At 37.7% G+C, this 23,099-nt stretch overlaps 1 protein-coding gene across 1 annotated transcript; it reads right to left on the bottom strand.

Moving 5' to 3' along the window:
• Positions 1-14,027: 14,027 nt before the first annotated feature.
• Positions 14,028-14,591, bottom strand: LOC138887087 (uncharacterized). Its single transcript, XM_070168802.1, has one exon. It carries the CDS (start codon positions 14,589-14,591, stop codon positions 14,028-14,030), a length of 564 nt encoding a protein of 187 aa, XP_070024903.1.
• Positions 14,592-23,099: the final 8,508 nt, after the last annotated feature.

Below are 23,099 nucleotides of genomic sequence, written 5' to 3' on the forward strand. Positions count from 1 at the left end.
CTCGAAGAATGAGTTTTGGTTGAGTTCGGTTGCATTCTTGGGTCATGTTGTATCAGCAGAGGGTATTCAGGTAGATCCGAAGAAGATAGAGGCAGTCAAGGACTGGCCTAGACCCGCATCAACTACAAATATCCGGAGCTTCTTGGGTTTGGCGGGCTATTACCATCGGTTTGTGGAGGTGTTTTCATCTATTGCAACCCCGATGACCAGGCTGACCCAGAAGGGTGCCCAGTTCAGGTGGTCGGACGAGTGTAAGGCGAGCTTTCAGAAGATCAAGATATCTTTGACTACGACACTGGTATTGGTTTTGCCCACAGGTCCAGGGCCATATACAATGCATTATGATGCATCGCGTATTGGACTTGGTGCGGTGTTGATGCAGAATGGCAAGGTTATTACATATGCTTTGCGATAGTTGAAGATCTACGAGAAGAATTATCCGATTCATGATTTGGAGTTAGCAGCCATTGTCCACGCACTGAAGATTTGGAGGCATTATTTGTATGGGTGTCATGTGAGGTGTTCACGGATCACAAGAGTCTGCAATACTTGTTCAAGCATAAGGAGCTAAATTTGAGGCAGATGAGGTGGTTGGAGCTATTGAAAGACTATGATATTACCATCTTGTATCATCCAGGAAAGGCCAATGTAGTGGCCAATGCATTGAGTAGGAAGTCAGCTAGTTTGGGCAGCCTTGCGTATATTCCTGTCGGTGAGAGACCGCTTGCTTTGGATGTTCAGGCTTTGGCCAATCGGTTCATGAGGCTAGATCTTTCTGAGCCCAGTCATGTGCTAGCTTGCACAGTCGCTTGTTCTTCATTATTTGAGCATATCCGAGATCGACAGTATGATGATCCTCATTTGCTTGTCCTTAGAGACACAGTGCGACACGGAGGTGACAAGAAGGTTACAGTTGGAGATGATGGAGTTTTGAGCATGCAGGTTCGTATTTGTGTGCTTAATGTGGATGGGTTTCGTGACTTGATTTTAGAGGATGCCCATAGTTCCCGATATTCTATTCATCCGGGAACCACTAAGATGTATCAGAATTTGCGGCAGCATTATTGGTGGAGGAGGATGAAGAAGGACATTGTTGTCCATGTAGCTCGGTGTTTGAATTGTCAGCAAGTAAAGTACGAGCATCAGAGACCCGGTGGGTTGTTTTAGAAGATTGAGATTTCTGAGTGGAAGTGGGAGCGGATCACTATAGACTTTGTAGTTGGACTCCCACAGACCTAGAGGAAGTTCGATGCAGTGTGGGTCATTGTTGATAGGCTGACCAAGTCAGCGCATTTCATTCCTGTGGCAGTCTCTTATTTTTCTGAGAGGTTAGCTGAGATTTATATTCGGGAGATTGTTCGTCTTCATGGTGTGCCCATGTCTATCATTTCTGATTGAGGTACGCAGTTTACCTCGCATTTCTGGAGGGCAATTCAGCGTGAGTTGGGCATACGGATCGAGTTGAGCACATCATTTCATCCTTAGACGGATGTGCAGTCCGAGCGTACTATTTAGATTTTGGAGGATATGCTCCGAGCTTGTGTTATGGACTTTGGAGGTTCGTGAGATCAGTTCTTGCCTTTAGCAGAGTTTGCCTACAACAACAGTTACCAGTCGAGCATCCAAATGGCTCCCTATCAGTCTTTATATGGTAGGTGGTGTCGGTCGCCGGTTAGATGGTTTGAGCCGGGAGAGGCTCAATTGTTTGGTACGGATCTAGTGCATGATGCCTTGGACAAGGTGAAAATCATTCAGGATAGGCTTCGTACAACTCAGTCCAGGTAGAAACGTTATGCCAACCGCAAGGTTCGTAATGTGGCATTCATGGTAGGAGAGCAAGTGTTGCTCCGGGTGTCGCCCATGAAGGGCGTGATGAGATTTGGGAAGAAGGCAAAGCTAAGCCCTATGTTCATTGGTCCTTTCGAGATTCTTGATCGAGTGGGAGATGTGGCTTATAGACTTGCGTTACCTCCGAGTTTATTAGCTGTGCACCCAATGTTTCATGTGTCCATACTTTGGAAGTATCACCATGATCCATCCCACGTGTTAGACTTCAGCAATGTCCCGTTGGACAAGGATCTGACCTATGAGGAGGAGCCGGTAGCTATTCTAGACCGGCAGGTTCGTTAGTTGAGATCGAAGAAGTTACCTTCAGTTCATGTTCAGTGGAGAGGTCAGCCTGCCAAGGCAGCTACCTGGGAGTCCGAGTCCGATATGCGGAGCCGATATCCCCATCTTTTCCCCGACTTAGGTACTTCTTTTCTATGTCCGTTCGAGGACAAACAGTTGTTTTAGAGGTGGAGGATGTGATGACCCCAAAAGGTTATCACTTGATTTTTGAGTCAATTTAGTGTTCCAAGGCCCTAAAAGTCACCTTTTATCTCACCTCAATTTGCATGCATAGTCCGGACGTATATCCGGAACACTTTTATGTGAAAATTTGATAAAAATGCTAATTTGGCCTTTAAAATTAGATTTAAGTTGACTTCTGTCAACATTTTCAGTAAACGGACCCGAACCCTTGATTTGCGGTCCCGTAAGGTCCGTAGAAAAATATGGGACTTGGGCATATGCCCGGAATCAAATTCCGAGGTCCCAAGCCCGAGAAATAAATTTTTGAAGAAAATTATTTAACTAAAATTTTAAGAGTTTTGGGAAAATTTGAATGTATTTGAAATTGATGGTATCGGGCCCATATCTTGGTTCTGGAGCCCGGTACATGTCTTATATGGTATTTAGGTTAAGCCTGTAAAATTTGGTAAAAAACGGACTTGATATGGCGTGAATCGGACCCTCGGTTGTTAAAATTTGAACTTAAGAGTTCTTGAGATTCTTCTTTGATTTTAATGCTAAATTCGCTGTTAAAGGTGGTAATTTGGCGATTTGATCATACAAGTAAGTTCATATGATATTTTTGAGTTAGTATGCATGCTTGGTTTGAAGCCCCGAGGGCTCGGGTGAGTTTCGGATAGGTTTCGGGGTGTTTTAGACTTAGGATTTTCTTCTGTTTTGCTGCTTCTGGTGTGCCAGTGTATTGTTCTTCGTGTTCGTGAAGGAACTCCCCCAAACGTGAAGAGTAAGTCAGTCCGAGGGATTTTTTCCTCTACGCGAACACGAGGCTCAGGATGCGAACGCGAAGCATTGGGGGGTGTTACCCTTCGCGAATGCGACCTGGCTATCGCGAGCGCGAAGGCCATTTGGACGGGAACTGGGGGAAGAGATATTACCCTACGCGAACGCGATGTAGGTCTCGCAAACACGAAGGTTAGGGGGTTAACCCTTCGCGAACGCGATAGGCTTCTCGCGAACACAAAAAAGACCTATCTAGTGAATTAAAAACAGAACAAAAAACGGGATATTTCATATCTCTTTCCCTAAAATCAGACCTTAGGCAATTTTTGAAGAGCAAATTCAATCCCAAATGATAGGTATATGTTCCTAAACTCATCTATGATGTTCTAAACATCAATACCACTCAAGAGGGGGATTGTGTGATTGTGTCCTCTTCCCATAAGGAGACTTTCTCTCCTCATCCAATATGCAACCTTTTCGTTCAGGAGATATTGCTGCTTGATTACTGACACTTATCTCCTTCACGTGTATCTCACATGTCTAGGTTGATAAATACTATGCCTCACATGATGAATCTGGTCCATGACTGAGTTCATTTGTCATTCTTCAAAACTTCACCTGAACTTGGGCCAACAAATTCCCCCTTTTTGATGATAACAAACTCTGTGCTTTTACTAATCAAAGAACCTATAGGAACTCAGCTTGACCATTAACACATTAACTTAGAATTTTAACTTATCATCAAGGACCAGATTTAATTAGGTTATAAATATCACATTATTCAGAATAAAGAGTAAAGCACAATATCTCTTTCCCCTTTTGGCATCATCGAAAAGTTGCATGCATTGTGAATCCAATTACTAATGGCCACTTGGGCAACTGCAAGTGAAAACATGGATGAAATCATCAATAATCAACAAACATATTCAAACTATTAAGAGCAAAATCTTCATAGAACAAGAAAAACAGTAGCTATCATTGATAAGAAATGTTTCCACCGACAAACCACAAAAGAAAGAAAAACTTCCAAAACATGAGAAAAAAACGAAAAAGTCCCTAATCTGGGTCACTGGGGGTACTAATTTGGTTCAGAAGACAACAACTGGACATCCTAAGGCTTGTAGGAACTAGAGGGCTGAGTTTGGAGAAGGTTGAGAATATTCTGAATCATCCCATCACTCTTCTCCTTTTCTTTAGATAGCTCAGTTCTAAGACCATCTCTTTTAGTTTCCAGTTCAACTACACAAGCCTGGAGCCGAGCAATTTTAGTATCCTTAGATCCACACTCTTGAACCAAATCCCTAACCTTGTTGTTCACAGGTCTCTTCAGGGATGAACCAGGTTCAACTGGGGTGGCATTGATTGGATAGTCACAAGCCAGAAGAGTCTTGACGCCAAAGTGTTCCTTGCTTGATGCCATTTCCCATTTCTTCAAAGGCACATTCAGCCTATCCAGAACAGTAGTCAATATGAACCCATATGGGGTGGCATGAGCCTTAGAGCCATTTATGACCCTGTCCAGTAATTTGACAATAAAGGCGGGCCAATTGATCTGCATTCCTCTCACAAGGCACTACATAAGAACCAAGTCCATGTAGTTGGCAGTGTGCCTCCTCTCCTGTCTGGGCAGCAGGCACTTGTTAACAAATTCAAACAAGACCTTGTGCTCAAGCCTCATCTCACTTTTCTGCACAAACCTGGCTTTAGCCACATCTTCAGCAGTTGCGGCATCACAAAAATTCCTAGTGTTTTGAAGAGCAGTAGGGAGAGAATCTAGACATGGCCACCTTTGCCTTGTATAATCATCATACCCCTCACTAGGTATGTCTAGAATCTTACCCAATTTGAGTGCATCAAACTGCACCCTTACTCCTTTCACTATACTAGTGACTATCCATTTTTCACTGTGGCATTGGCCATAAACTCAATCAATTCTTTCCTAGCCAGCCTCCCATCCATTTCAAGGACCATGTCCTTACAACCTTGTGCAGCTAGGGCATCCACCATCTTCTTATTCCTGGCTCATCCAGGTCTCTCAACAGTCTTCCTTTCAAAAACTTTCTTCTGCCAAAGATGGCAAACCTATCTTGTTCCTTTTCAGATTCCTCTTCTTCTTCTTCCTCAGTAATGTTTACTTGCTTACCTTTCACTGTAGATCTGGTTCTTTTGGCTAAAGAGAGTTCATCAGATACATGTTCAGAGGAAGACTTCTTGGAAGAAGCCTTGGCCCTTTTTGGTTTGGGTGTAGGAACCTCCACATTTGTTCCGCTTTTTTGATGGACTAGTTCCATCTCCTCCTCTTCTTCTTCTTCTGCAACCTCAGAACTCTCCAGAGCCTTTGTTTTTCCCTTCTCCTTCTTTTTCTTCTTGCTTTCTTCTAGAGCTTTCTGTAACTCAGCTTCACTTTGTCTGACCCTGCTTCTAGTGGCTCTTCCCTTAGGTACTGAAGGTACAGTAGGTTTTAGGGATGACATTTTGCTTTTCTTTGTTGGCTTGGAAGCAATTGGAGCCTTTTGTGTGGAAGCTTTACGCTTTTTTGGATCATAACTGGCCCCAGCCCTTTTCAGAAGATCAACCAGTGTTTCCTCAACAGATGAACCAGGTTCATCTTGTTGCTTGCTTAGATGCACAAGCCCTTCAGCCGCCTCCCCAGAACCACTTCCCCTTGACTTGTTGTCACCTTCTTTAATACCTCCACAGATAGCCAGAACTTTTTCTTTCCCATTTCCCCTCTCATCACCACTTGCTCCCCCTCTCTCTCTCTCTTTCTTTATTTTTACCTCCACTTCTACTAGATTCAGCCCCCTTTACATCTTTGACAGGACCAACCAAGACAAACCTATTTTCTACTTTTTCAACCACAGTAGAGAGTACCACACAAGAACTTACCTCACCAAGGATTTCTTGAATTTTGGCAGTGTTAGAAGACCCATGTTCTTCTCCTTCGCTGGCAGAAATAAAAGCTTCAGACTCAGAGCTTGAGTCAGATTCTTGAGTAGGACTTTCCTTCCTCTGGCTAGCCTTCAATTTCTCATTTAGAACTTTTCTTAGAGCTCCAAAAGCTACAGTTTTTTTGGCCAACATTTTCTGCCTACGAAACCTAGGTTTTGGGGTTTCACTAGGGGGTGCAGATGAGGATGTATTCGAAAGGGGATACTGGTAGGGGAGTGCCAGGATTATTTTGGGGGTTAGTCATGGTGGATTGTTTCTTAAGAAAAATTTGGGAATTTTGGAGAGATGAAGGGTGATCAGAACTTGAGAAGAGTTTTGATGGTTATGGACTAATGAAGAAGAGGTGTGGCATGTATTTAAAGAGGATTAGACTTAAATGCAGTAACAACAGCTTTTTCATAGGTAAATTAGAAGTCTAATCAAGATATAATTCCGGTCTCTTAGTGATTATTAGGCATAGCTAGATTTTAGGCAAAAATCCCAGTTTTTATAGTTCTAGGGGAACAAAACTAGTTCAATGCTCAACAGATAGAATATTTGGGAATTTGATGAATGTAGGACTTCTGCTCATGATTGGAAAAATAGTCTTTCTAATTGTGCAGAATATAGAAAACATACCTGAGCTTTTCATATGAACACATACTGATTAACCAGGTTCTTTATATAGAACTCTTTTGAACATGCCTCAAATGCCAAAATAGAAGAAACTTTGTAAGAGATCAGTGATTCATACACATGTCACATGAGTATACTAATTAAAGTATGAAACTGAGTAAGATTGATCTAGATATTTACACAAAGTTAGAACTCCTAACCAATATATATATATATATATATATATATATATATATATATATATATATATATATATATTCATTGTGCCTTCTGAACTGGACCTATTAGGTGATCTTAATCATCCCTAACTCCAACCTGTTCCTCTTAAAGTTTTCTCTACTCAGTGTTTTAGTGAAGATGCCAACTATTTGCTTATCAGTAGCACAGAATTCTATTGAAATCAATCCTTTCTCATAGTTATCTCTTAAGAAGTGGTGTCTAACATCTATGTGCTTAGTCCTCTTATGATGAACATGGTTCTTTGTCACACTTATAGCACTAATGTTATCACAGAATATTGTAATACATCCCACTTCAATTCCAAAATCTACCAGCTGTTGTTTGATCCATAGCAATTGAGCACAACAGGAAGCAGTCGCAACATACTCAGCTTCAGCATTAGATAGGGCCACAGAATTTTGCTTTTTGGTAGCCCATGACACAAGACATGAACCAAGGAAATGTGCCATACCTGAGGTGTTTTTCCTGTCCACTAAGAAACCTGCATAATCAGCATCAACATATCCAACTAGATCAAAATTACTACCTTTAGGATACTAGAGACACAAATACGTGGTGCCTTTCAGATATCTCAGTATCCTCTTTACCGCAGTCAAGTGGGACTCTTTTGGATTTTCCTGAAAACGAGCACAAAGCCCTACACTGAAAACGATGTTAGGTCTTCTTGCAGTAAGATACAAGAGTGAACCAATCATACCCCTATACAACTTTTGATCGACTGATGAACCAGGTTCATCAATATCTAATTTGGTGGCAGTTGCAATGGGTGTGTCTATTTCTTTAGATTCCTCCATTTTAAACTTTTTGATTAGCTCTTTTGTATACTTCTGCTAATGGATCATGGTTCCATTTGGATTTTTCTTGATCTGCAAGCCTAAAAAGAAGTTAAGCTCACCCATCATGCTCATTTCAAACTCACTGCCCATTAGTTTTGCAAAGTCCTTACTCAGCCTATCAGTGTTAGCCCATGTAACACCCCAAAAAAAAATTCAGCTTAGGTATGAATGAGTTAACAGAGTAGTAAGGATATATTTTCATCATGTAAAGTCCCATCGGGATGATTATGGGTAAAAATAGTTATTTCAAAATCAAGATGGAAAGTGAGGTGCATAAGATTTGACAAAATCGACTAAGTTTGCAGAAGGTTCGTATTCTAGCAGGTTTTAGTGAAAATAATTAAGGAATTTGGGAAAACTCAAAGCATTAAAGTTGTAGGCCTTTGAAATAGATTTCCAACGATATATTATGGATCCCGAACGGATCTCTTTGCAATTATGCGCGTTTTACAGAACAATATGCGATATGCGTGCTAGTAGCGCGCCCTTAGTGCAACCGTGCTAATTTTGAGACAGTGTTACTGCCACTTAGCACGATCAGTAGTGTGGGAAGGCCTCCAGATGCATGGGCGCGCTAGTGGGGAGTCGTTTTAAAGCTATATTGCATCCCCCACAGCCCCAAAACATAAAAACTTGCTCTAGAAAGAGGAACTCTCAAAAACCTAACTCCTTAAGGGTCCTTCCACCACCCAAGGTAAGTTCTAATGGTTATTCTAAGTTAATTTCAATTTCCCAACATCTTATTAACATGGGTAAACCCTCCATATCATTAGATATTCGATTGGGACATCATTGTTGAGAGAAAGATGGCTAGAACTCGAATTCAAAGGGCTTGAACTTCAAAAAGGTAATTTCTTCACCCTCTAATTGATTCTATCATTGAATTAATGATTATATACTCTAGTTCATGAGATATGAGTTGATGGGTTTGATAGAAAAGCATGAACGGTGATAGGTTTGGGTTGTTGATTGGTTATGGGTGTTGATTACGTTATGAGTGATAAAGAATGATGTTGATTATAATCATTTGAGACTTTAGAATTATCTAGAAGAAAGAGAATGAGTTATTGATAAAATGCCTAAGTTGTAGAGACACTATTAATAAGGGCTATGAAGCTTTATGCCACCAAGTGTTTGATAAAATGCCTAAGTGACCAAACACATGAGTATTATTGCTAATATGGAATCCATTTGACTTGTATTTATATAGATTGAAGTTGAAAGGGTTGGCGATTATTGTATTACGCTCAAGAACATGAAGTTAAGGTATGTGAGTCTAACTCTATATGTTTGGGAATGTTAATAATTCTCCCTACATTACGTTTGTTTTACGACGTATCAATTGCCTCAGAAATATAGTTAAGCCTAGTTCCTTGAATAGTTGTAGAACTTCTATTCTCTAGCTTCGTAACTCGTTCACGACTTTCATTCTGAACGTTGTGAGCTCAGTTCATATTCAATATAGACTTGGGCTTGATGTCCCTAAGTCTCAGTATAGCTTACTCAGCATGTCATAAACAGTTGAAGTTTCAGTATTCATAACCAGTTCAAGAATACATGTCTTATTCTAGTCCTATTCAATATTCCAGTATTATGTAACTCAGTATGATTCAGTATTCCAGTATTATGTAACTCAGTATGACTCAATATTCTAGTATAATGTAACTCAGTGTGATCCAATATTCCAGTATCATATAACTCAGGGTGATTCAGTATTTCACTATTATTTATTGCAGTATGATTCTCAGTTCCTGATTTTAAATCTCTGAATGTTGAACACCTATATTTGGGCCTGTGGCCGCAACTAATGTTTTATGCATCTTTGGGCCTGAGACCGTAGTTTATGCTTTATGCATCTTTGGGCCTGAGGCCGCAGTTTATGCTTTATGCATCTTTGGGCCTGAGGCCGCAGTTTATGTTTTATGTATCTTTGGGCCTGAGGCTGCAGTTTATGCTTTATGCATTTTGGACCTGAGGTCGCAGTTATGTATACGTATACTTGGGCCCGAGGCCGCAATTTGTGTACACACACACACACACACACACACACATATATATATATTAGGCCTGAGACCGCAGTTTAATATTCAGATAAATAGGTTGTTCATCAATCAGAAGAGGGAATATTCATATCCTTACTTCCTTTCAGTTCAATTATTAGTTACCATTCAGTTATCAGCTATCATATTAGTTACAAGTTATTAGTTCAGTTATCAGTTATTAGTTCAATTACCAGTTATCAGTTCAATTATCAGTTATCAGTTATCAATTATCAGTTATCATTTCAGTTTCAGTTTGAATAGTTATCATTTCAGTTATCAATTATAAATTCTCAATTATCAGCTTAGTTTCAGTTTCAACATTTATAATTCTTTCTTTCAGTTGCTTTACATACCAGTACAATTCAAATGTACTAACGTCCCTTTTGCCCAGGGCCTGCATCTCACAATGTAGGTAATGATTTATAGGTTGATGATTCAGAGTGCTAGGATTCTTGTACCAGCTATTTGGTGATCCCCAGTTCTTTCGGGCATTATCATTACTACAGTCTTCAGTATTCACATACAATCAGTATTTTCAGTACTCAAATAGAGGCTTCATAGACTAGAGTAACAGTTAGACAAAGTCACGAGCTTTTCATATTAAGCTATGTTGGCTACAAATATGTTTCAGAATTGTATTAGTATTTTCGCACTTTGATTTATATCATCTATACTTTCAGTATATCAGCATGTGTTAGTTTGTCTTCCACATTCAGTATGTTATTATACCACATGTTGATTCAGCCATCCAGTTGGTTTGCTCAGTCATATGTAGTCATGCACCAAGTGCCGTGTTACGTCTAGGACCAAGTTCGGGGTGTGACAGCCCCAAATATGATGTCATCCACATATATTTGCACAACAAGGAGTTCTTTACCTTTTTCCCTTAAAAATAAGGTGCTGTCAATTTTACCTCTTTTGTAACCATGCTCCAGTAGGAATTTGGATAGTCGTTCATACCAAGCTCTTAGGGCCTGCTTGAGCCCATAGAGAGCCTTGTCTAACTTGTACACATGCTCAGGACATTCCTTGCTCTCAAACCCTAGAGGTTGTTTCACAAACACTTCTTCCTTTAGGTAGCCATTCAGGAAGGCACTTTTGACATCTATCTGATGAAGAGTGAATTTCATGTGTGTTGCAAAGGCTATAAGGAGTCTGATTGCCTCTAGTCTTGCAACTGGAGCAAATATCTCATCATAGTATATTCCCTCCTCTTGGTTGTATCCTTGTACCGCCAGTCTTGCTTTGTTTCTTGTAACTGTTCCATCTTCATCAAGTTTGTTTCTGAAGACCCATTTTGTACCAATGACTGATCTGTCCTTGGGTCTCGGAACTAGATGCCAAACTTTACTTCTTTCAAATTGGTTGAGTTCATCTTGCATTGCATTCACCCAATCTGCATCCTGCAAAGCCTCAACAACATTTTTAGGTTTAATAAGAGATAGGAAAGCATCAAAAGCACACAGATTCTTTAGCTGTGATATAGTTTTGACTCCAGATGTTAGATCAGTAATAATGTTCTCAATGGGATGAGAACTTTGATACTTGTGAGGTTTCACAACCAACTGGTTTCTGCTAGATGTCTCTCCCATGTTCTGTTACTGAGGAACAGGTTCATGAACAAGTTTCTCTAGGGTGTTTGATTCAATTTCTCCTTGATTAATTCCCCCTGTCAGGTTGCCTGATTTGAAGGACTTGTTCCATCACCTGTTCCTTCTTTTGATGCCACTTTGACTTGTGCTGGGGATTCAGTCAATTCCTTTACCAATCCAATGGCTTCATCTTCATGTTCCTGTCTCTCAGAAAGAATGTTAGTTTCATCAAATACTACATGTATACTTTCGTCTACACACAGAGTTCTTTTATTAAACACTTTATATGCTTTGCTATGTGAAGAATATCCCAAGAATACTCTCTCATCACTTCTAGGATCAAACTTACCTAGGGAGTTTTTCCATTATTGTGCACATAGCACTTGCAACCAAATGCCCTAAGATGGGATATGTTTGATTTTCTCCCTTTAAGTAACTCATAGGGAGTCTTCTCTACTAGAGTCCTGGTCATACATCTATTGATTATGTAACATGCAGTGTTTACGGCCTCTGCCCAGAAGTTTGTGGGGCAATTTACTAGAAAGCAGCATGGTTCTAGCCATGTCCTCTAGAGTTCTATTCTTCCTTTCAACTACTCCATTTTGTTAAGGGTCCTAGGGGTAGAGAAATTATGATCTATACCATTTTCATCACAGAATTCAGCAAACTTGGAATTTTCAAATTCAGTTCCATGATCAGACCTAATGGATGCAAGTTGATTTCCTAATTGTTTCTGAGTTTTTCTAACAAATGCAATAAACATGTCGAATGCTTCATCTTTGGAGGTTAGAAATAGAACCAAGGTAAATCTAGAATAATCATCGACAAGCATCATTACATAGTTATTTCCACCTCTGCTCATGGTTCTCATTGGACCATATAGATCCATATGGACCAGTTCCAACGACTTGGTTGTACTTACCATTTTCTTGCATTTGAAGGATGATCTTACCTACTTCCCCCTTGCACATGCCTCACAAACTTTGTCTTCCTTGAACTTGATATTAGGTAACCCTATCACCAAGTCTTTAGAGACTAATTTGTTTAGTTGATTTAGACTTGCATGACCAAGTCTTTTGTGCCATAGGAGGGCATCATTAACCAACACACTTAAGCAAGTGAGTTCATTTTCTGAGAGAGTAGACAAATCTATCTTTTTCCCTGCAAAACAATCTTGTCAGTGGTAAGGTTAATCACAAAGCATTTGGTAGAGGTAAAAGCACAAGATTACCTCTGTCACACAATTGTGACACACTTATTAGGCTATATTTCAAGCCATCTATCAGGTAGACATTCTCTATGGAATGAGAATCTGTTTTGCCTACCTTTCCAACCCCAATGATCTCACCTTTCTTTCCATTACCAAAGGAGGCATTCCTCTTTTTAAGTCCTCAAGTGAAAGGAACTGGTCCTTGTTCCCAGTCATATGTTTTAAGCAGCCACTATCCATATACCATATTTGGCTCCTCCCTTTCACTTAGACCTGCAAAAAGAAATTAGGGGTTAGTCTTAGGAACCCAAACTAGTTTGGGTCCCTTTCTATAGGCAAAAGGATGAATCAGATTCCTTCTTGCCCACCCAGGTAACTTGTTTTTCTCTTGAACAAAGACTTTGTTCTTTTGACTGGCCTTTTCTTTTGCATTACATTCATTTTTGTAATGGCCAGCCTTGCCACAGTGTGTGCAGATTTTATTTTCAGGAAGAGTGAGGTACTTGCTTCTAAAGTCCCATTTTGGAGCTTGAGTCCCATAGCCAAGTCCTCTTTTGTTGCTACTGTGATGCTCTTGCAGCCAATAGAGTGCATCAGAAGCCTTGTTCCACTTGTAAGTTCTGTCTAGTTCATGTTTCACCTTTCCTACATCTTCCTTCAGGACTTTGATGAGTTCATCTTTCTTATACAATTCATTTTTCATTTTTTCCAAGTTTTCTTCTAGAGTGAGATATGTGTGATCAGCTTTCTTTTTTCCTGTTCCTAGTTTCAGTTTTAAGTTTTCAGACCTAAGTTCTAGGACACTGTTATCAAGTTCAAGAACCTGGTTCTTCAACTCAGCATTTGTGTTATCACTCTCATTATCCCTAGACTCTAGACTTTTGCATTTTGCTTTTAGGATCACACATTCCCTAGAGAGAACTTCTTTCTCATTATTAATTATCTCAGACTCATCAATGAAATCTAGTAATAGCTCAACCAAATTTTCTTTAGACAAAAATTTAATGTTATTTTTGAGATGAAGGATACTTACCTCTTGTTCATCATCTGATTCTCCGATGGCCATCAGTGCTTGCTCTTCTTCAGCTTCATCTTCCGAATCTTCATCTGAAGTTTCTCCCCAAGCAGCAACCATAGCCTTGGTTGAACCTTTGTTCCTTTTTGGTTGAACCTGCTCCTTCTTCCTGTTCCTTCGTTCAGCCCTTTCTTTCTTCCACTCAATTTCCCTTTGAGGGCGGTTTTTGATCATGTAATCAGTCTTACCACACTTGTAGCAACCTTCATTAGTCTGTTTCTCAGGAGCTCTTGACTTGTTGAAGGTTGTACCTCTTGAAGAACTCTTTCCTCTCATCAGGTACTTTTTGAATTCTCTTGTGATCATATCCATCTCATCATCTTCCAGATCTGAACCTTCAACAATTCTGAGAGCTAGGCTTTTCTCCTTCTTGGGTGTATCCATCTTCATGGTTTACCTTCTCAGTTCATAAGCAGTAAGATTTCCAATCAGTTCATCCAGTCTGAGAGTAGCAATATTCTTGGATTCCTGAATGGCCGTGATTTTGCTTTCCCATGAGACTGGCAGAACCCTTGTCAGGATTTTCTCTACCTTGTCTTCTTCAAGAATAATCCTTCCAAGGGACTTAAGTTCATTTGTCAGTGTAGTGAACCTAGTATACATCTCGTGGATAGTTTCTCCTTCTTTCATAGTAAAATTCTCATATTGAGAATACAACAGTATTCCTCTAGATATTTTCACTTGAGGTGTTCCTTCATGAGCCACTTGCAATGTGTCCCATATCTCCTTGGCACTAGTACAGCTTTGGATCCTACTGTACTCATCGGGACCTAGTACACACACAAGCCATTTCTTGGCCTTAGCATTTTTCTCCCACTTTTTTAGGTCTTCAGCAGTGCAGTCAGCCCTTGTCTTTGGCACAACCACTCCTTCCTCATTTTTCATTGTAGTTACCAAAGGACCATTAGTGACTATGTCCCAGATTTCATAGTCTTCTCCTATGATGTGATCCTTCATCCTGTTCTTCCACCAAGAGTAGTACTATACATTGAACAGTGGAGGCCTGGCAGTGGATTGCCCTTCCTAGTTCCCAGGTGGTGCACTCATGTTGATCTTTTCCTAAGGTGTTAGCCTCTTCAAGGATAACCTGCCCTGATACCAATTGATGTTCTACACATCAATACCACACAAGAGGGGGGTGATTTGTGTGGTACCCAATTTTTCGATCTAGAAGAACCTGGTTCTTCTAGGTGTTCTAACTGCTACTGTTGCGGAATTAAAAGTACAGAAAATAAAGAACACAAAGATTTTTACAGGGAAACACCTAGCTCAAAAGGTGAAAAAATCACGACATAATACTCAGTAGGATTTTCCCAAACATCCACTAAAATCACTGAGCCAAAACAATATTTATAAAACTCTTTGTAAACCTAATGATTAACTCTAATCCCTGTGTAGCACACAACCTCAACTGTTGCAACACCTTCAAGTTAGCCTATAACTTGAACACTCAAAGTACCTATTACAAATGCTTCTATGAAAGCTAAAAAGGTAAAACTGTAAACCACCTACTACAATTGAACTTAAATAAGAATAAACACAACGGAACTGGTTCTTCCATCTCGTTCAAGTAACTTCAGGTTTGCATACTTGAATTACACATGAACTACTTGCAAAAAGCGTTGCTATTTTGCTCCCTATTCACGTTTAACTTCTGCGTATGTGCAACACCTGTAAAAGAGAACAATCACTGTTATTTAATGAGTTAGTAATTAGAGTTTGATTGATACTCAATTGCTGATCTTCCATCGAAGTTGAGTCCTTGTTCAATACAAACTTCAACCGTATCATTTATCCGGATTGTGTGATTGTGTCCTCTTCCCATAAAGAGACTTTCTCTCCTCATCCAATATGCAACCTTTTCGATCAGTTCAGGAGATATTGTTGCTTGATTACCGAGACTTATCTCCTTCACGTGTATCTTACATGTCTAGGTTGATAAATACTATGCCTCACATGATGAACCTGGTCCATGACTGAGTTCATTTGTCATTCTTCAAAACTTCACCTGAACTTGGGCCAACTATCTCCTTCCTTTTCCATCAACACCCATTAGATTTCTAGGCTTAAATATTGTTCTTCCATGATAGAAATTAGGGATTTGGGTAGAATTAGGGCTTTTTGAATAATTAGAATTTAGACCTCGTTTTGGGGTCAGATTTCAAAACTAATTGCATATTTGGACTCGTGGGTGAATGGGTGATCAGGTATTGGTTCGAACCTTGAGTTTTGACCAAGGGGCCTGGGGCCGATTTTTGACTTTTTGGGGGAAATGATAGAAATCCTATAATTAAGCATTGGGTATGAATTCTTAAGCATTTATTGATGTTGTTAAATTATTTGGACTAGATACAATAATTTGGAGGCGAATTCTAAAGAAAAAGCGGTGTTTGAGGCTTGAGTTGGCCGTGGAAGTTCGAGGTAAGTGTTTGGTCTAACCTTAGCTTGAGGGAATAGATATTGTGCCTTATTTGCTATGTGTTAGTGTAGTATATGACGTATAAGTGTGGTGACGAGTATCTATACATCGCTGTCAAGCATGCCCATGAGTCTTAAATTGTAATTGTTGTATTTCTTAATAATTACTAGAATTGCCTAAATTGTTGATTCTCCGTGTTGAGTAAGACCTATGATTAACTTGTGGTATTTGTTTATTATTGAGCATTGGCTCCAGTTGAGGTTTTGATTGTGAAGTTAAGTGTTGGTACAAATTTGGTTATAGCTGGTTCCCTTGCTGGGACGTACTTATTTCTTACTGTTGATTCCCTTGCCATGATGTGTTTATTCTTGTTATTGATTCCCTTGCCGAAAAATTGTTGTTTCTATTGTTTGGGTGAGGAAAGAGTGATAAAGCACGATGGGTGATGTCGTGCACATTCATATTTATGCATTTGGTGAGGAAAGAGTGATAAAGCACGAATGGTGATGCCGTGTACATTTTTATTGAAATTGATGCATATGGTGAGGAAGAGAGATAAAACACGAAGAGTGATGCCGTGCACATTTCTAATACATATATGCTGAGGAAGAGAGATAACGCATGAAGGGTGATGCCGTGCACATTTTCATTACTTGATTGTATTGGTGAGGATTGAGAGTAAAAGCACGAAGGGTGATGTCGTGCACTTATTGCCTGTTTATTTTGATTTCTTGTCGCTTCGGTTCAAGTTCCTTAATTGTCTTATTCCACTACTACTATGACTCATTATGTTAATATTTCCCCCATAGCATGTTACCCTTTCCCTGTTACTTTTGAATTGCTTTTATTACTGTTATTCTGTTAGATATTGTTTTGCTGCAGATTGTTTGGTTGTAATGTCCTAGCCTCGACACTACTTCGCCGAGGTTAGGCTCGACACTTACCAGCACATGGGATCGGTTGTGCTGATACTAGATTTTGCGCTCTTTTGTGCAGATCCCGGTACTGGAGCATATAGACCTTAGCTAGGGGTTGCTGCCTTCAGTCCACCAGGTGACCCGGGGTAGTCCTGTAAGCATCCGCAGGCCTTGACGTCCCCTCCATATCTAGTTTTCATCCGTTCTTTACTATTTCAGAGACAGACATGTACTTTCTTGTTCAGACTTTATTTGTAATTTTCTTAGACAGTCCGTGAGAATTGTGACACCAGTTCTGGGTAGTTTATGTTATGGATTCGTATTGTTATTAGCTAATTGTTAAATTTTCATTCTTCCGCTCTATTAATTTTCGCTGCTTATAAATGTTAATTTATGATTGTTAATGGATTAAAAATAAAAAGGGTAAAATAATTGGTTTGCCTAACTTATACTAGTAGGCGCCATCACGACTTTCGAGGGTGTGAAGTCCGGGTCGTGACAAAAATATAGCGACCTTTGACAACGGTAATAAATAAAGATCCACACGACTTTTTGAATGAGTGTCTTAATAATACTAAAACTTTGTAAAAGATCTGAATATAATTAAGTCCTATTAAAGTTAATAAGTGGTTGCGATAGAAAATAACAAAAGCACTTAATAAACTGACATCTGCATGATTCAAATTTAGCCAATGTGTGATAATTTTTGTTAAGACTAATTTTACAGTCAAAAATAATTTATGATTTTCTTATTTCAATTAAGTTCCAAAATAAAGTCATTGTTCGTGCAATTCAAAAAAGAAAATAATCAGAATTTGAAGCTAACAATAGCAATCCAATTCTTCCATTTCCTATGCTTAAAAAGTAGCGAGATTTAAAATAGGTTGCAGAATTTCTAAGCAAATCTAAGGTTGCCTTATTGGTCCTCAAAAGGTTGTTTTATACAAAATTAAAGAACTTTATGGTGTGATTGATATAAGACAACTTTGTTAGAGAGGCCCCCACGGAGAAAAAAAAAGCTAAAGTTGAGAAGAAAAGGCAAATTAAATCTTGACCCATGATCACCTTTGAAAAACCCAAAAAAATAAAAAATAAATAGATATCATCAAGTGAAAAAACAAAAGTTCTTCTTTTTGGACTATATCTCCTTTTCCCAATTATTATTATTATTATTATCCATCTTATACATATCCCCGTTCAAGGGCCAGAGCTATTGTGTTTAGGTATAGGTTCAGACGAATTTAGTAACTTTTGCTAAAGTTTTATAGTTATATTAATATATTTCACTATTAGAAAATTGTTCAAAACCGTTCAGAAATACTGATCGAAATTGATTGAAAAACTGAAAAAACCGATCAATTTTCGGCCGACTTTAATTCGTTGAAATTAGGCTGGTCGGTAATAAATAGCGATCGAAGTCGGTTCGCAATTTCCGACTGATATTGGTCGATCAATAAAATTTCACAACCGGCCAAAAAAGAAAAACTCTGCCGAAAAATCGACCGAAGTAGGTCAGTATTTTAATGCAATTAAAAAATGCATCATCTGGGAATTAAAACCGAGGTATATACTGTGGCAGGATACTATTCTATCACTATACCATTGATATATTTTGCTTTACGACTATCTTTTATTTTATTTGTACACTTTAATTGCATTTTCGCGCGAAAATAACCGACTGATTTCAGTCGGTTTTATTAAAAATATAAAATTATCTACTGAAATCGGTCGGTATATAATATGACCGACTGAAATAACCGACCGATTTCAGTCAGTTTTTTAATATTAATAGTAATTTATTTTATATGAAAAATCAACCAATGTTGGTCGGATTCTTAAAAAATAAATTTCACGGGACTCCAAAATAGTTTCCCGCATTTTTGCGCCAAAAAAAGACCGAAGTTGATCGGTTTCATAAAAACAAATTGAAAAATAAAATATTTTTAAATTACCGACCGACTTCAGTCGATTTTTCGGCTGGTTTTCTGACCCATCAAAGTCGGTCGGTTTGCCTCGATCAATTTTGACCGAATTTCTAGCAGTGTTTATTAAATATATATAATTTTTTTGTTACGAATTCAGTAACTAAAACTAACTGATTATACGTTTGATGACAAGATCAAAATTCATAAACTTTAAATTGTGACTCTATTTTTTATGCTAAAGTTTCTCTACTTTGATGTTTAGATATTCTGCAAGCTGTATTTAGGGGTACCTTTGTTATTGGAATATGTACAAAAAAATCTTCATGGTGAAGAAAGACAATATAATAGGGGGTGGGGGTGGCAGCATATTTTATATATGTATATCTAGGCTCTTTACTCTGCCAAAGATCCATAAAAATAGTTATGTCTAGCTATCAAATCAAAGGGGTCTTGTTATCTAAAATGATACTCCAAAAAAGAGCACCTATAATAATTACATAATGGATGTATCCCTACTTGCTAAATATATGAAAAAAGCTACATTGACCCTAAGAAAGACCTACATCCAACACCAAACTACGTAGGGACCGAAAGCAAACCATTATTGAGATGTATAATACAAAATATTTCTCAACTTGGGAGCAAATAATTACAGAAAATGAATATTGCCAACTCTAATAAGGGGTTGTTTGATTTGAAGCATAAATTAAAGAAATTTAATTTCAGTATAAGATTCTGTATTACTTGTAGAGTTTTTAGTTTCCAGTATAATATCAGGTAAATACTTTGCCGTTTTATTTTATATAGTGATGTTTGACTGAATAGATATTTTAAGAAAAAAAGAAAGACTTTGCTACGAATATCAAAAATAGTTTAAACTTATAGTCTTAAACATATTATGATATTTTTTACTGCACCGGCCCTGCATTTTAATAAGGATAAAATTCAAATATGAAGAGCTTCCAAACATAGAATGGTGCTATATGTTCTTTTTGAAACACAGACTAAATTAGAAAGAAATATCATAAAAACTAAAATAGAGGGAATACATAGTTTCTTAACATAGCTAGACAATCCTTACACAAAAATCATTGCAATCCAGATGTTAGTATCAACTGCATATAATTCCTATCTTATTATGACCAGAAAAGCATCTTCAACATTATAATCCGTGTATAAATAGATGGCAAACCAAACGCTCCTCTTTTTCTTTTAGCAAGATATATACCATAGGTTAAAAAATATTTAATATAGTCTAATAGAAAAAGTAGCTCGGTGCACGAAGTATTTCGCGTTTATGCAGGGTTGGAGGAAGGCCACATCCCAAGAGGGTATGATGTAGAGTATAGACAGCCTACCTAGATATAAACATCAGTGGCTGATTTCACAGCTCGAACTCGTGACTTATAGATAGTATAAAGACAATTTTACCGTTGTTCAAAGTCTCTCCAGTATAGTGTAATAGAGGGGAAAAAAAAAATATCTAGGGCCAAATTTGTTTGATACTTGATGGATGACAACTTACAACTACCTTAAATTTTTCTGAACGGTTGTTCACAAATGAGACATGCATGGCCTTTTTCCTAATATATAATTAATATAATCTTTTTAATAGACATATCATGATTGCATGCACTCACACGTAAGTAAAGAGAACAAACGACCCAAAAAGATACTAAACCAGCAATTAGCTGAATATTAGGATCTTCACTTTAATCAACCCGTTTTAATTAAATAATAAAGAATGATGGGATGTTGTTCCAATTTAATATAGAATGTTGACTAGCCAATCACTACTTTTAAGTGTTATTTTGTGGACCATCCAATTATATGTCTTTCTAGCCTCGAATCCAAGATTTTAATTTTATAGATTTAAGATTCAGGTCTCAACAACTAAACTTATCACCTTATTTTAGTTCTAAGTTCGTAATTCAATGTTTTCGGTAATTTCAGTGGATTTTATATAAATAAATCAAGTCTAAGCTCAAACTTATGAGTTTAGATGAAGGGTTAGATTCGCCCCTATTGTGGAAATGATGATGAAATTTTAGGGTTAAGTGTCATGACCCACCGTATCATCATGCCACGTGCCACACATAAGTTAAAGACTAGATTTTAGTAGAATATTCTAGAACTATGGAGAATTTTTTTGGAAAAACTCAAGATATTTATGCATTTGTAAGAAGGTTCTAGAAAAATACAAAGGTTTCATTAGATGACCCTAGAACTCTATGAAATTACTAGGAAAGTCCTTGGAAGATTCTAGTTATATAAAAGATTCTAGAGAATGTACTTATTTATAAATATGGAAGGACTTGTGGAATAATTATTATTTACACACTAGCCCCTAGATGATTAGTATAAATAGGAGCATTCATTTGTAAACTCACCAAGAAAACAATCAAGTCTTCTCTAATACAAAAGTTCCCTTTGACAATTCTCCTGTATTCTGACATTCCTTAGCGATCTTATGTGTAGAAAGTCTGACTTGGCATAGCAAGAACGTGAGCAAATTGTGCAAGATTGTGAGCGAATTGTCAAGTACTGCACGTGTACTTAGTTAACGACTAAGGACGTGATATAAGTACTTAAATTAAGTTGGATTATAAACTAACCAGTGTAGAATTGTTTTACAATATGAGTGTTATTCAATTAGTTATTGCAGGTTCTCGCTCATTTATTTCTCAAGTTACCATCAGGCTTCAAATAAAACATCACCTATTGTTGTAAGTCAATTTTATTTTTCAATGTAAGAAAAAAGAATACATTAGCATTATATAAACTTAAAGCCATTTGAGTTTACATATTTGTCAAAACAAATAAAGCAACTGTTATACAATTTGTATTACTGTAAAATTAATAAAATAATAAACTTTTTGAAAAAATAGAAACAGAAAGTTAGTAGAAATAAATTCTGAAAAACAGTATGGTAACTTCAAAATAAATTCTGATAAATAGTATAGGAACAAATCGAACCCACTGAATACACAGTGTGTCCTTAAGGAAATTATTCTCCTCAAGTACCCGAAGTTCTAGAATATATCCTCCTAGGATGAACGATATAACTCACCAGCGTATCAGTACCAAAAACGCAGATGAACAGCGAACCACTCGAAGGCTGTAAAACACACTGGAATTTTTGTGCAGAAGAAGAAAAAGATAATCAGAAAATTTTGTAAGTAAATATTCTGGGATTTGATGGAATATTTATAGCCAATTTGGTACTATTTCTGAAAAGGTTTGCAATCTTTCAGAACATCCATAGCTATTGGAACATGTTTGACACTTGAAGGCTGTAAAACACACTGGAATTTTTGTGCAGAAGAAGAAGAAGAAGAAGATAATCAGAAAATTTCGTAAGTAAATATTTTGGGATTTGTAGGAATATTTATAGCCAATTTGGTACTGTTTCTGAAAAGGTTTGCAACCTTTCAGAACAGTCATAACTGTTGGAACAGGTTTGACACTGTTTCAGAATAGCCATAGTTGTTGGAAATATTGCGGGAAAATTAAACGTATTTAAAATAATTTGGGAAAGAAAAAAAACAAAATGGACCGGACCGGACCGGTCGCGGGTAATAGGTGATTTGGATTTTTGTTAATTAATTAAATATTTGAAAAGAATTTTGTCCAAAAAAATTAATTAATCAATCTTTGACCGAAGCCGAAGCCGAGCGACGATGGCACGAGGTTTGCCTTCTACCAATGAGGGACAAAGTGTATAAGTAAAGTGAACTAATTCAAAATTTCACTTCCCTCCATTTCTTTTCCCACCATTTTCCATTCACACCACTTTTATTATTAATAACAAATAAAGCCAAACAGCAACCAAAGAACAACCAAATAGGGGAAGTTACCGATTCAAAAAGACTGACCTGCTTCTTTGAAATTATGTAACATAGTATAAACGCGCATAATGTAAAGTAGATAAAGCAGGGAAAGATAAAAATAAATAAAGAAATAAAAGAAGAGAGAAAAAAAGTATATTTCCTTCAAAAATTTTGGTAAATTAAATAAAGTTGAAGAAATTTTTTGAACTATTTTAATGGTTAGGTGAATTATGAAGTATGGGTAGACATTGATTTGTATATTACGCTCGCTTGGTACTCTCTTTGTTTCTTTTTTTTTTTTTGTTCAAAAAAAGTTATCTCTCCTCTTTTTATACTTCAAAGGCTTTCAAAATCTTTGATGATACATTACATGC

The sequence above is a fragment of the Nicotiana sylvestris genome, chromosome 3, assembly GCF_000393655.2.
Source record: "Nicotiana sylvestris chromosome 3, ASM39365v2, whole genome shotgun sequence".
Classification (NCBI taxonomy): Eukaryota; Viridiplantae; Streptophyta; class Magnoliopsida; order Solanales; family Solanaceae; genus Nicotiana; species Nicotiana sylvestris.